The sequence below is a fragment of the Myxocyprinus asiaticus genome, chromosome 46 (genome assembly GCF_019703515.2).
Source record: "Myxocyprinus asiaticus isolate MX2 ecotype Aquarium Trade chromosome 46, UBuf_Myxa_2, whole genome shotgun sequence".
In the NCBI taxonomy this organism is placed as follows: domain Eukaryota; kingdom Metazoa; phylum Chordata; class Actinopteri; order Cypriniformes; family Catostomidae; genus Myxocyprinus; species Myxocyprinus asiaticus.
In genome coordinates this window covers 1,203,640-1,218,727 of record NC_059389.1, presented here as the reverse complement: position 1 = coordinate 1,218,727, position 15,088 = coordinate 1,203,640, and the positions used below count along the sequence as shown (strand labels likewise).

The following is a 15,088-nucleotide window of genomic DNA, read 5'->3' as shown; positions in this document are numbered from 1 at the left end:
GTTCTGCTGTAGACCCTGTTCAGTGGGAGACAACAGAACCAGGTCATGAAGAGTGAGACCAGGGGCTGTAGTTCCCTCAAGACTGGTAGCCAGTTTGTTGATGTAAATGTAAAATAATGTTGGGCTTAAACAGCAACCCTGTCTCACTCCACACTCCTGGGAACGAAATCTTGTTTTTTTTGTGCTAATTTTGACACTATATTTACTTTCAGTGTACATTGATTTAATGAGGTCATAGGTTTTGCCACTTTCAATACATTTGTAAAATAGTCAGTTGTGCCAGATTGAATCAAATGCTTTTTTAAAGTCAACAGAGCATGCAAAAATGTTTCCTTTTATTTTGGACATGTTTTTCAATTAAGGTTTGTAATGTGTAAATGTGGTCAGCTGTACGGTAATTTGCCAATTTGACTTCTACTTAAGACAATGTGTGCTGTGATGAAGTCCAAAAGTCTCGAATTTATTATACTACAAAATAACTTTCCCAGGTTGCTACTCACACAAATGCCTCTGTAAATATTCGACTCAAATTTATCTCCATTTTTAAAGATGGGTGTAACCAGTCCTTGATTCCAGATGTCAGGGAAGTAACCTACACTCAGACCCACATTTATTGGAATTTAGTGCTGGTATATTTTAACATTTCATTCAATATCCAATCAGGTCCAGATGCTTTTTTGGGATTAAGAATATTAATTTGGTCTTTAAGTTCCTTTTCGGTAATAGGAAGGTCTAATGGGTATTGATTATCTTTGATTGCCAATTCTAGTATTTCCAATTGTTTAGTTATTTGATTTTGCTTACAATTTGTGCCAGTTTCTACTTTATAAAAAAATGTTCTGAAATTAGTTTCCCATTTTTCTCCATTTTGGATTGCCAATTCTTCCTGGTCATTTTTGTATTTTTTATTTTTTTAGGTTGTTCCAATTGTCCCAAAATTGGTTTGTATTGACTGACTTCTCGATTATTGTCAGTTGCTTTTGGGTGTATTGTGCTTTTTTGGTTCTGAGTGTATGTTTGTAGAGTTTTTAACGAATTTCCTGACAATCTTGATCAAACCAATTTTTTTTCAATTATTTTTTAACTATATAATTAGTGTGAGCATAAGTGGTATCCAGAAAGTTATCTAAGAGCAGTTGTATTGTTTGGATGTTAATTGCTTTCTGGTACACCTCTGTGCTGTTTTCAGTCCCTCTGTATGGTTTTCTGATATTGTACAGCTTACTGGGCTGTGTGTTATTAATGTTAGTCCTTGTCCTTTTGAGAAACACAGTAATTTGGCTGTGAATGGACAGAGGGGTTAGTTCTCTAACAGTGAATGCTCTGAGATATAAAGGATCTAAATCTGTTATCATATAATCTACTGTGTAATTCCCAAGAGGTGAGCAAAATGTAAATCTCCCTAAAGTGTCCCCTCGTGTCCTGCCACTGACAATGTACAGACCCAGACTTCGACAGAGCTGCAGGATATCTTTCCCATTCTTACTGACAATACTAGAGGTTGACTGGTATATCGGTTTTGCAGATTAATCGGCACCGATAACAGATTTCTGGAATTATCGTTATTGGCAAAAATCCACACCGATAGTTTTTCCCTGTTGCGTCCGGTGCTGGAGCGGCTGGGAAAGGTCCGCTGTCGTTATACAGTATGAGAGCGATCTCTAGAGGCATTATAAAAACAATGATGTCACTTCACTGATGTCTTGTGGTGTTTGTTTTGACACGCGAGTCTACACTCTGCGTGGAGCAGTACACTTCAGATGCAGATTTAAAACATCAACAACGAAAAGGTATGTATACAGTACACTACAGTACATGTTGTCATATCATTATAAAGTAATTAATTTGTTGACTAGATGCTGCATTAGTAGAGAATAGCAGTATGTTTGCCAACATGGCTGAGAGGACGCTAACGTTAAAGCTATCCTCAAGTGATTAGAACAATGGGACAAAAATACCTGCAAGTCCTACCCAAATGTTTAAATGTCACAATTGTTACCATCTGTTACCATCTATTTGCATTAGTTTATATCCAGCTGGTCACGTTTATGCATTCGTTAGCCAGCTAGATTGCATATTTAAAGCTAGTGACGTGAGAAAGCAAATTAATATCTTCATGTAGCCAAGAGAAATGTATAAACAAATCAATTTTATCCTCACTGTAATACGATGACTTCAGATCGATCACATTCTTGTGCTAAAAAAGGCCAGACACAGCGCAACAAATAGAGTTTAACAGAAAGCAGGTGTCTCCGTATGCTTTTAAAGTTATTTTTAATTAGACACAGCATCTAAAAAACAGTACTCCTGCACGAGACGCTGAATAAACAAAAACAAAGGGAAACAGAGATGTTTGTCTAGCGCACGTTTACATAGAAAAACAAATGCATAGTTGCAAAAGCGTTTGGTGTGAACAGCCCCTTACAGTTGGTGGAGGTCTTTGGCTGTTGTGTCTTGCTCTCTTATAAGCGTTTCTCAGATTAATCAATGAGTTGTTTAAATGCTTTGTCAGGAAATATGTTCAACTAGGAAATGTGTGTCTCGGGATCCTCGCGTTCGGTTCCAGTCTGTTGTGTTTCGTCTGACTGAACAGCCCCTGACCTGTGCTTATAATCTGAGCCACTTCACCACCGAGTTCAGCCGGATACCTCTGTTATCTGGGAATACTTTTGTGGTATTTCACTGCTATTATGAAGCTTGAGTCTGGAGTAGTAGGAATCAGTGCAAGTGTAACACCATGTGAACTCTCTATTGAAGCGTTTCCCCCCCTCATTTTACTTTTGACTTAACATTTGAGAATATGGACCGACTAAAACTTTTTATTTATTTATTTGATGCACGTTAGTTGGAAATGAAATGCTCTTTTTTAACAGCCAGGATAGGAATGTTCTTTGCAATAATATAACGGTGCTGAATGGTTTATGTAGTTATTCCGCCCTCTTGTGGACTAAGGATACAACGTCAATTTAAAAATCAGCTGACTTTAAAATTCGAATATTAGTTCATATATATTAATATTTATATATTTATTTCTTTTTAAAAAGTACAATACATTTTCATGGTTCAGTGAGTACTGTTTATTTTTGTAAAAAAATTCAGCACTATTTTACTTTGAGTGTTATTTTTTCATTCAGTATCAATTTTAAAAACTATCGGTTGATTAATCGGTTATCGGCAAGAACTGCCCAACTTATCGTATCGGTAAAATCCACTATCAGTCGACCTCTAGATAATACGGTCGTGGTTATTTCTGTGAAGATGAGAATTTTTTTTTTTTATACAGATCAGTTTATTGTTAATATATTTAATCCCGTGTGTCCGTAAAGTTAGTTTGTTGTCCTGTTCTTGCGTTCAAGTCCCCACAAATAAGTACATTTCCCTGGGCCTGGAAATGGCATGTCTCTTTTTCTAATGTGTAAAACATGTCTTCACTGTAGTAGGGGGACTCCGATGGTGGGAAGTATATAGCACAAAGGAATGTGTCTTTTTGTGACAGGAATAGATACTTACAGAGTTTGAGCCAGATATGATATTTGTCAATTTTTACAGTGTCAATAAAGTTGTGGAATTTTAAAAGTGGTACCAAATTATTTGTCCTCCTGAGTCTCTGCCTTGCCGAACTTTGCTGAGTTTCTGTGATGGTAGATTGATTTCTCTATAATTAGGGGGACAGTGGGTGGTGGTGTCTACCTTGCTCCATGTCTCCTGTACAATTATAATGTCCATGTCCTTGATGCTGTTGTGGAATTCTGTGTTTAAACTCTTCAGCCCAAAAGCTGCTGAGTTTAATCCTTGGATATTCCACACAGAAATTGAGAGGGTCATTTTCAGAGTTCAAGGTGTAGAGTTCTTGTTTTCAAGACCTTTTCTAATATACTATATTTTGAATTTTATGTCAAATATTTTATAGCACTGGAGTAATAGAGTCTGTAATAGATATTAATACAGTATATTTGAATGTGAATATTTTTACATTCTTATGCAAATGTGACATTTGTTGGCTGCTGTTATTTTTTATCTGTTCATGTCAGCTGGGCACTGATGTAGTCCAGCAGCTGTCTGATTTCACCCATCTCTAGAGTCTTTTCCTGTCCTTTAAGGGCCTGGGCATAGCTCCGGGGCTGTGGAGGTGGTACAGAGCAGGGTGTGTTATCAGCAGGTGGTGGGTGAGCTGGGTTGGTTGCTGGGGGCCGTGGACCCTTCCTAGTCTTACTCCTCTGACTGGGGTGGTGTCTCTTTGATGGTGGGGGTCTTTGGTGCTGAACTGCTGCAGGTGCATGTCTCTGGTGGTATCCTGTTGCAGTCTGGGGTTTTTGGTGGTGTCCTGATGTAGGTGAGGGTCGGTGGAGTTGTCATGGTGCATGAGATGCTCTCAGGTAGAGGTTTGCATGGGGTGGGGCAACCCAGTGATGTCCAGTTGGAGTCAGGAATTCTCCATGATGAACCAGTGGGTTTCTGCTGGGTGTGTGGTTATGGTGTTTGGTGGATTGGCAGGTGTCTTGTTTTGAGGGGTGTTGAGGTGGTCTGTCTGCCCCATGCTATGTCTTTCAGTGTTTTTGCAAACACATTTACTTTATACTTTTTATGTGCACATGGTCATAGAGGTCTCTGGTTGTGATGGTGGGGTGATGAGCCAGGTGCACATTGGAGAGCACATCCTCTGGAGATAGCAGCGTTGACTCTTTGGATGGTGTCTGGGTGAAAGTGATCTTTGCACTGGGGCAGATCTCTGTAGCCATTTCTGCTACTCTACAGACCAGCCGACCAACTCTCTCCTGCTCAGTTCTCAGGTCATGGTGCCTGTGTGCATGATGATGTGAGGGTGTGCCAAAGCTTGAGTCAGAGAGTACTCTGAGGGCATCACCTGTTTTTGGGCACCAGATTTTTGTGGTTTTACGGCTTGGAAACAGCCTTTCTCCATGCGGGAACTTCCCATTGGAGTCCATGAGGATGGCAATTACAGCCTCTGTGTTTTGTGGCTGTGGTCTCCCTGCTGGGGTGTGAGGTGTGCTGTTGTGGTCTTTTGATGTTCCTCACCTTGGTTGCTGGGGAATGCAGGAGTGTCTGCTTAATTTTGGGTGTTGCTGATCTGTGGAGGAGGGCAAGGGGAGCTTGGTCTTTGGAGCATTTAGAGGGGTAGAGAAACTGTGTTCTTAAGTTCTCTATCTGTGTGTCCCTCTGTTCCATCTCTGCTTTGAGACCGCTGAGCTCTCCCTTTGAGCCTTCTTTCATTTCTGAAAGTTCCTTCCCCATCATGTGTTTTAGTTCTGTGAACCTGTCTCTTTCGAGTGTGTCTCTGTCCTGGGACAGGGTGTTAATTTCCCCCTTCAGCTCTTAAATGGACATTTTCAGGTGGTTTCTGATTTGACAGAGCTGGGTTGCTGAGTCTCTTTGGTGGTGGTAGCCTGGGCATGGTCTTGCTCACTCAGCTCCACTATCTCCACTTCCAGTAGAGCTAAGCTGTGCTGTAGCTGAGCAACTGTGTTGTGGAGACTTGGGCTTGGGGGAAGGATGTTGTTCTCGGTTTACTCTGGAGTGGTCCTTTCCTGTGTACTGGCATGGGGGAGGACTCAGTTTGTTTGTTGTGTTCTGATGTCCCAGGAGAGGGGGACTCCTTGTAGGGGTTTTCTCCCTCCCTTTCCACCATTTCTTTTAGGGAGTGTAAGATCTGTTCAAAATTTGTGAGGGAAACATCATTTCCCTGCACCATTACAGTCCCATTTTAATAAAATTTGACTGTAATGGCACTTTTCCAGTGCACGTTACGGTTTGACTCGACTTGACTCTGCTCGCTTTACTTTTCTAAGCTTGCTTATCCACTGCAGTTTAGTGTAGCCTCAACATGAGTGGGATTATAGGCTGATCGTCATAGTTGTGTCGCCCCATCCAGCTCTCGTTGGATCCTCTCCTCGGCTACTAACGAGAGGAACATCTGCACCTCGTTTATTGACCACGGCGTGGTTTTGCACACAGCCATTTCTTTTAACAATTCGAAAGTCGCGTGAACAAATGATACTGCTATCGCTGTTGCTAACTTTAAAACTAGCGGGTTGATGTTCCGTGTCACAAATACAGTGACGCTGGTAGTGACGATTCTCTCTGATCAATCAGTGATCTGCATGGTTTTGACGTCACATTTAGTATCGGCTCAGCTCGCTTGGAACCTCGACCGAGGTGGTACTAAAAAATGTACCAGGTACCAGGTACCATCCACAGTGGAAAACCCCCAAAAAGCGAGCAGAGTCGAGTTGAGTCAGGCCGTACCATGCAGTGGAAAAGCCCCATTAGATGCCTGTTCTATAGGTCCTTTTCTGAATCCTCATATATACACAGTTTTCTGCCTTTACAAATTCCATGTTTTGTAAAATGTTCAAAAAGTGTGCAGAATGCTGTGTGCCAGGCAATTGGACGCTCTGAAAAGCAGGTTGGTGATGATTGTACCCTTGCTGTGTGATGTGTCTTTAAACAGGGCCTCAGGGTTTTTTTATGGATTTTAAGTTTGTGTTGTTGTCTGCTCTTCTCAGACTGGATGTCTGTAGGATAGTCAAAGATGCGAGCACCATCCCCCACTACTGCTGTTCAATTAGTATGCATCACATCTCTGATGTTCAGGGCTGTAGCTCAACCAGCCAATCCGAAGGTGTGAAGGCGAACTATCCTGTGCTATTGTTATTTTGAATTAGCATAGCATTTAACCTTTGGACAGGTTTGTTTAAATTAAAAAGTTCCTTTTAATTTATTTCTCTTTTCCTACTTGTTTTTATGAAGATATATTTGGGTGGAGTGCTTACCTCTATGAAATTTCTTAAGTCCTTCTGGGCTTCCACTGCTATTTTGTCTCCTTTTCCAAATATATTAATCCTTCTTGTTATTCCAATGAAGTTTGAATGTAGTTCCTCATTCTCCAGATTTTGTTGTTTTTCCTTTATGGTGTCCTGTGGTAGGGAGGGTACACTCCAGTGTGAAGTTCTCCAAGTACAGTTTTTCACAAATTTGTTTTATTTTCCAAATTTATTTTCTATTTATAGTAGACATTTAGCTAAATCTTGTGTTTTTTTCTTAGGTTTACCTCATTTTAAAAGCAAAAAAACTTTCATGTTAAATTTTCATGTTTTGCATGACCTCTCTCTCTCTCTCTCTCTATCTCTCTCTCTCTAGAGCATGATGAGTGTGCGTCCGGGCAGCACAGTTGCGATGAGAACGCGCTGTGTTTTAACACCGTCGGTGGTCACAGCTGCTCCTGTAAACCCGGATACACAGGAAACGGCACCACCTGTAGAGGTGAGAGAGCGGCCCATCTGCCTCATCACCCTGTGAACACACTTTAAACTCCTGACCTCTGTTTGCCCTCTGTTTGCCCTCTAGCCCTCTGTGATGGACGCTGTCTCAACGGCGGCTCTTGCACTTCTCCGAACATCTGCGTGTGTCCGCAGGGCTTCACCGGACAAAACTGTGAGACAGGTAAGAGCCAGTTTACATTTACATTCATGCATCTTGATTGATCATATCGCTCCTCAAGTTTACGTATGTGGCCTGAATGACCAGATGCATTTCCATTTGGAGTGTCACAACTTCTGTGCGTCTCAGATTGCTACAGTATCTGCCTGCGTCTCGGGGGGCCCGTTTAAGGGCCCTTTTGAACAAAGCATTTTGAAAATAGCAGTTTTGAGGAAGAGCACTTGATTTGGGGACACAATTGTTTCTTGTGGAAGTAGGGATGGGCGGTATGAGCGGAATCTAACATCACAGTTTGAATGGTTTTATACACTGCAAATATGTACTTTTTTAAGCAGTATTTTTTGTATGTAAACACTAATGAAACAAGATACATTTCTGCAGTTAATCCAGGATGAACTTCAAAGACATTAGTCATTAATATTACAGTTCATACAAAATCTTTGTTTAAACACTGACCCTTAACACTTACTTAGTTTAATAATCTTAAACCATGACTTGCACTATACATAAGTAATATTGTCATTATATTCATGATGTTAGTCAGAGGGGAACTGGCCCCCACAGTGAGTCTGGTTTCTCCCAAGGTTATTTTTCTCCATTAAACAACATCTTATGGAGTTTTGTGTTCCTTGCCACAGTCGCACAAGTTTATTTTTCTTACCCCATTGGCAAATTGTTTTCTCTTCTTTTAGGTGTAAACCACTCTTAATTTTGTCAGAATAAGCTATGCTGAAAACTAGAAAAACTTAATATAAAATGTAAAGTAATTCAAGAAATGTTCTTTGATTCTACATTCTGATTGGATGTTTTATAAACGGCATAGCAGAATTGACCGCAAAACAAATATCAATCACCAGTAAAAAGAAAAAGCTTAAAAAAATAAAAAAAATAAAAAAAAATAAATAAAGAATTATAGGTATATTATTAGTATTTTTGATATGATATATAATAAAACTTTTGTCTACCAAATTAAAGTCAGGTGGTGTAACCAAAAAAAAAAAAAACAAAAAAAAAAACATAAAGATATATTGTAAGTATTAAATATATAATAAAACCTATATATAAGTTAGATATAATACAACTTTTTCCACTAAATCAAATTCAGGTGGTGTAACCACAAAATCAAAAATAACAACAACAACAAAACAGGTACATTAGAAGCTGAAATAAAGAATTATAGGTATATTATTAATATTTGATATGATATATAATAAAACTTTTGTCTACCACATAAAAATCAGGTGGTGTAAAAAAAATAAAATATAAAAATAAACAAATAAAAAAATTATATATACTAAGTATTACATATATAATCAAACTTATATATAATATAAGTTAAATATATAATTATATATAATAATACTTTTGACCACTAAATCAATGTCAGGTGGTGTAACCACAAAAAACATCAACAACAACAAAAAAGCTACATTAAAAGCTGAAATAACAAATAAATTAATACAGGTAAAATAATTGAATTTGTTGTGATATATAATAAAACTTAAAATCAGGTAGCGTAACAAAAACAAAAACAAAAACAAAAAAGCTGTGTTAAAAGTTAAAATTAAAAAAGAAATATAGTTATTACATTTTTGTCCACTAAATCAAAGTCAGGTGGTGTAACCAAAAACAAAAGCTACAGTAAAAGCTGAAATACAAGGTATATTATTAGTATTTAATATATAATAAATCTTTATATATATATATATATATATATATATATATATATATATATATATATATATATATATATATATATATATATATAGTAGAACTTGCATTATATATACGATTTATTTATTCACATTTTTATGTATTTTAATTATTAATCTTTTTATACAGATTTTGCATGTTTAACAAAAAATGTAAAATTAATATTATTTTCTCATCTCAAAATAAATAAATAGTTCTATCTAGTTATCTATCTATACATTAAAACTTCAAAGTCGGATGGTATAACCCAAAAAAACATTAAAGATAGACCTTCATGACTGGGTGTAAAATCTTTACAAAATATTAGACATTTTGAAATTTTTACCAAAAAAGGCACATTTGTTCAGGTCAAATGGTGTAACCCTAAAACAACTTCTTGATAATTGTGACTTAAAAATGCATGTTATTTGTAAAAATATTTTTACCTTTAAATTTTGATTGTGCAGACACATTTTTAGATGATTAAATTTGTATTTTATTTTTTTTAGAAAATGTTATAGATATTTTAAAATAAAATAATGACAACATTATGTACACAAAGATGAACTTGACACACGTTTTAAACTAACTTTAAAATAGATTTCTCTTTTTTGTCAATGACCGCTCAGCTCTTTGTGGGAGTATATCAGAATCTGAGAAATCACACACAGACTGGCGTCTACATTCTCTTTATTTGCTCGTTATTCTTCGGTTTTTAAATATATGATTACGTCTCCTCTGTCTATTGTTGTTTGTCTTCATTTAGGCCTCATGCCTTTTTTCGTTTACTAAACAGAGCATCAATTTCCCCCACAGCTAAAGACAAACGCACACATTACTGTTCACCATCTGTGCGTTTATCATTTCTGTGAAACAGAGTTGTCTTTGTTTCATGTCTCCCTCCCACTTACACACGTCTTCCATTCTACTCATCGTTTTCCTGCATTTCTGTTCATCTGTTATTGACCCCCGGGGTAACATCGCCACCCTCCGCAGCTGTAATTCCGAGCAGGATAGAGACAGATTACGTACGGCTGCTGAATGCACGGCAGATTTGAATAAAAACATGAAGCCATCGGAAGCTAACAGCGACTTTTGCCTCGATTTGGTAGATTAGAATCATGTTCTGGCTCAGTATTCGCAGGTTTCTTAAATTAAGGGCACTTTTATTATTTTTTAATCGTATACAATGTTATTTGTATGTATTTAGGGTGCATTAAATAGGTAGGAAAGTCAAAGGAGTCAGCCAAAATGTAATTTCCACCACAGAATGTTAGCAAACACAATACATAATTTGAGAAAGTAAAAAAGTAGAGAAAAGTTCACCCATAGTAGAAAAAACTCCCCGTCCTGTGTGAGCAATTTCTAGCAGATATTCCACATTTCTGGACAGTTTTACTGGAGATAACGCAAACACACACTAAACACATCGAATGAGAAACTCTACACACGACTAAAGCGATCGATTCCATATAAAAGGTCATTTTTACGAGGTTGCTCTGGCCTTTGATTAAAATCAAATCTCTTTTTCTTTGGGACTGCTGCCAGTTTTCTGGAGAGGATACGAGATGGAATAAAGCGGATGAGTTTCAGTTGTTTTTCACACAGATGTTAGAATCGTTCTAAGCTATTTTTCTGCAGCCACCAGTGTGCTTAAATCACCCTGATCAAAAACAAAACATTGTGGATCTTAAAATACATATACTAAACAAACAGTGTAGTGAAATACAAATGTTTACTATATAATAGAAATATTAAGGACACAAATTGTCATTAAAACGTTCTTTTATTTAGCTAATTCAACCTTCGTTGGAAGATGTCTACAGGTTCAGTATTTCACGTAACTGCTGTTACAATTAGGGATTTGCATTTCAAGTAATTTTGTCGAGTGCTCCAACACATAAGAAAACATGCAATCGATTACTTGATATTTAGAATTTAAATTCAACCTTTAAACTTCAAACCTGTTTTTCTTATTTTAAAATTAGGACTATGCATAAATAACAACATCTAGATTAAAAAATAAATAAATCACAAAAAATACATTTGAACTTACTCATAAAAACAAATTCCAAGTCTTCTCAAGCGATACATCTTTCTTATTGGGTAAATGCACAAAGAAAAATCAAATTGCAAAGTAGTGTTTTTACTAGTTGAATATTTAAAGCTGAGCGAGTACTCGATTAATCGATTACTTGTGCATATCCGTAGTTACTGTATTGTGTATTTCACGCAACTAAAGTCATGTTTATCTAAGGAGGTATCTATATAAACTGTATAAGCAGACAATCTACAGTAGAATAACTGGCATTATTTTTAGCTTTATTATTTAATTACATATCACTAGTATATCACAAAAATGTAATTTTGAAAGCAGTTAATATACTTGACATTTGGGGCCTGGGTTCTCAGCGAGTATTGACGCTATCACACCTGGAGTCGCGAGTTTGAATCCAGGGCGTGCTGAGTGACTCCAGTCAGGTCTACTAAGCAACCAAATTGGCCCGGTTGCTAGGGAGGGTAGAGTCACATGGGGTAACCTCCTTGTGGTCACTATAATGTGGTTCTCGCTCTCGGTGGGGCGTGTGGCGAGTTGTGCGTGGATGCTGCAGAGAATAGCGTGAAGCCTCCACATGCGCTAGGTCTCTGTGGTAACGCACTCAACAAGTCACGTGATAAAATGCGCGGATTGACAGTCTCAGACGCGGAGGCAACTGAGATTCGTCCTCCGCCACCCGGATTGAGGCGAGTCACTACGCCACCACGAGGACTTAGAGCGCATTGGGAATTGGGCATTCCAAATTGGGAGAAAAGAGGGGACAATAATAAAAAATAAAAAAAATGTGATAGTGGTGCCAAAAGACAATTTTGGTTATGCAAAATGAATCTAAACAAACTGTGCCTTGTAAATTAGTTATAATCAAATTAGTTAGGATAAAAAATACTTAAGATAGTTGACATTTGGCAAGCTGTGATATGGGCACCAAAAGACCATTTTAAATATGCGAAATGAACCTAAACAAACTGTGCCTTGAAAATGAGTTACGATAAAAAATAGTTACGAGATTTGGCATTTGGCAAGCTGTGATAGGGGCACCAACATTTTTTTTAATATGCGAAACGAACCTAAACAAATTGTGCCTTAGTTAAGATTAAAAAAATAAATAAATTGTTAATAAAAAGGGTCATGATATAAAAATTAAATGTTCCTTGATGTTTTGACATATAAGATGTCATTGTAATATTAAAACATACTGTAAGTTTCAGAACTCAAAACTTTCTCCACAATGTGACGTTTGCATCTGACCGCCTCCAATAACACATCAACGCCTACTTTACCTTTAATCACTTTTGTAACCTGCCAATAACAGTGAGCAGTGAGATTGCAAAGAGAGAGCGCAGGTCAGTCAAGAGCAGAGAGCCAATCAGAACAGTGGGCGTTTACTGTCAAGTCTTAAAGGAGAAGCAGCACCAAAACCGAGCGTTTCTGACAGAGGCTCAAAATGAGGCTGGAAAATGATCATGTTTTCCAAATATATGACTGTTTTTTATTCAAAAAACATTACTAATATTATAAGTGAACCTCAATGAAAATATTAAAATAATAATAAAAAAAAAGACATGTCATGACCCCTTTAACAAAGCTGACATTCGTCTAACTGTGATAGGGTCATATGTGAAACGAGCCTAAACAAACTGTGCCCAGAAAATTAGTTAAGATAAAAATCTTCGCCAAGCAGCTGCTTTTAGGCACATATAAAAAATCCTGCAGCTACTTCTCAATAAATCCACAGTTTGATAAAAGACCAAATGTTCTACAACATGTTTTGATGACCGGTGAAGGTTTCCATTATATGTCGGGATTAAGGAGTCGTTACTGACTGTAATTTTGACAGCATGATGGCTGTGCTGTTTTCCGCCGTCCTGCCGCTCATCTAGTAAACTGTTTACTGGAAAACAGGCTGATGTTTGCACCTGATGGGCGGCCAGAACCCACCGCAGTCAAATTAACTAATAACACTGGAATAATATGTTGTTTTTATCCTGGATTTCAGTGCAGGTTTCCAAATGAAAGTGTGTGAGTTTCACCTCGAGGCCTGATGATATTTTTATTCTGCTAAAGTTTCAATCAACCAGGTTGTGAATCAAACAGCAGAGCAATTTGGAGTGACATGCAGCAAATGATAGGCAAAAATAACTCACACAAGCTCAAAAACCTTCTGAGCTTACTTGCTGTCTACTGTCGACATACCTTCTAATGGAGAAAAATAACCTTGGGAGAAACCAGACTCACTGTCCACCAGTTCCTCTCTGGCTAACATCATGAATATAATGCCAATATTACTTATGTATAGTGCAAGTCATGGTTTAAGATTATTAAACTAAGTAAGTGTTAAAGGTCAGTGTTTAAACAAAGATTGTGTAAGAACTGTAAGATTAATGACTAATGTCTTTGAAGTTCATCCTGGATTAACTGCAGAAGTTCACATAGATGCATTGTCCTTTATTAGTTGGCTGATGAAGGCTTTTGTTGGCAATTAATTGATAGTCTATGTATTTCAAGAGTGTTGTTCATCATTAGACAAAGGTGATGCAGGCAGAGATCAATAAGGTGCATCGCAGTTCAACCGGCAGGTCATTTCGGTGAGGTTCAACAGGGTCCATCCTGAAGCCCCGTTCACACTGCCAGTGACATCGTGCAACGAAGCGACACAATCTCATTAATTTTCAATGAGAGCACAGCGTCTTCCGGCGACACGAGCTGTCGCGACCGTTGGCGACAGAGATCACCGTGGGGAGCGACAAGACCAGTTGAGAAAATGTCTACTTTATGCAAATTGACGAGTGACATTCGCGAGCGACTACCAATGACAGTGAAGACAGAGGAGCTTACATCATCTGTCTCTAGGCAGAGAGTGAGATACTGGAGTCGAGTGCAGGCAAGACGGAGAAGTTAAAAGTTTCTGTGTGCGATTTCACTGTTCTATATCATTTGTCTGTAACTGCATACATATATATGGGCTAATAAAATGATGCTTGGAAAACTGTGTCAGCATTCTGAGTGAGTATGATTCATATATTGATATAAGGTTCGTCTTGTTCAAAGATATGCTGCATTAAGCACTGCTGCAGGTTATATAAAATGCTCTCCCGAGCAGAATGTGCATTTATAGAGGCAAAAGAACTGATACCTTGTCAAATTAGAATGATATCTTAGTTTTATCGGCAGTATCATCTGTAATCAGCATTTCAAACGCTACTATGGCCGTCCACTAATAACGTTAGAGTGGCGGCAGCAGTAGGAACGCCCACCAGCGACACAGATTGCAAAGTCTAGCGACACCAAGCGACAATGCCGCCCGCAGTGTGAACAGGGCTTGAGTCCATGGTTTAGGCATTGGCATATGAAGTATCTGATGTCTTACAGTTGGAGTTGCACTCAAGACTCAACAATTGGGATATTTACAATCATTATTTCGCTTAGTCCGCCATCTTGGATTGATTTTCTTTTCCGTCAAGGATGCACGCAATGCTGCCGTGGTATTTGGATATATCAAGGTTTCTTAGAACAACATAATATTGATTCCCACCTTTTTGCCTTAACGTGTTGCCTTAACGTCTCTATGCGCAGATTTCTTTCCTGTGTTGACGTATTTCCTATTGAAACACGAAGTTGGGGCGGGACATATTGAACACCTTTTAAAAACAAAAGACAACAGACTTTAGTCTTTGCTATTACAGTCAAGGGCAGATTGTGTTTTGGGGGAGGGACATTCTCATTCTAGAGAACATTTGATTGTATAAAAACCAGGAAATGCCTCTGAGTGCATGATGATGTCATCAATATATCTGGTCCGTTTTCCAGGAACAGAGCGACTGTGTATTTTAAATGTGTATATATCTGCTTAATGTTTATTGTACAGTATTAACTTTTAGA

The 15,088-nt window shown here is 37.9% G+C and overlaps 1 protein-coding gene across 1 annotated transcript in view; it reads left to right on the top strand.

Annotated features, from left to right (window-relative positions):
* nell2a (neural EGFL like 2a) overlaps window positions 1-15,088 on the top strand; it is a 147,816-nt gene that overhangs the window by 105,460 nt on the left and 27,268 nt on the right. The window contains exons 14-15 of the mRNA XM_051690267.1: window positions 7,159-7,281; window positions 7,366-7,461. Coding sequence (XP_051546227.1) covers window positions 7,159-7,281; window positions 7,366-7,461 — 219 coding nt within the window. The remainder of the gene's footprint in view (window positions 1-7,158; window positions 7,282-7,365; window positions 7,462-15,088) is intronic.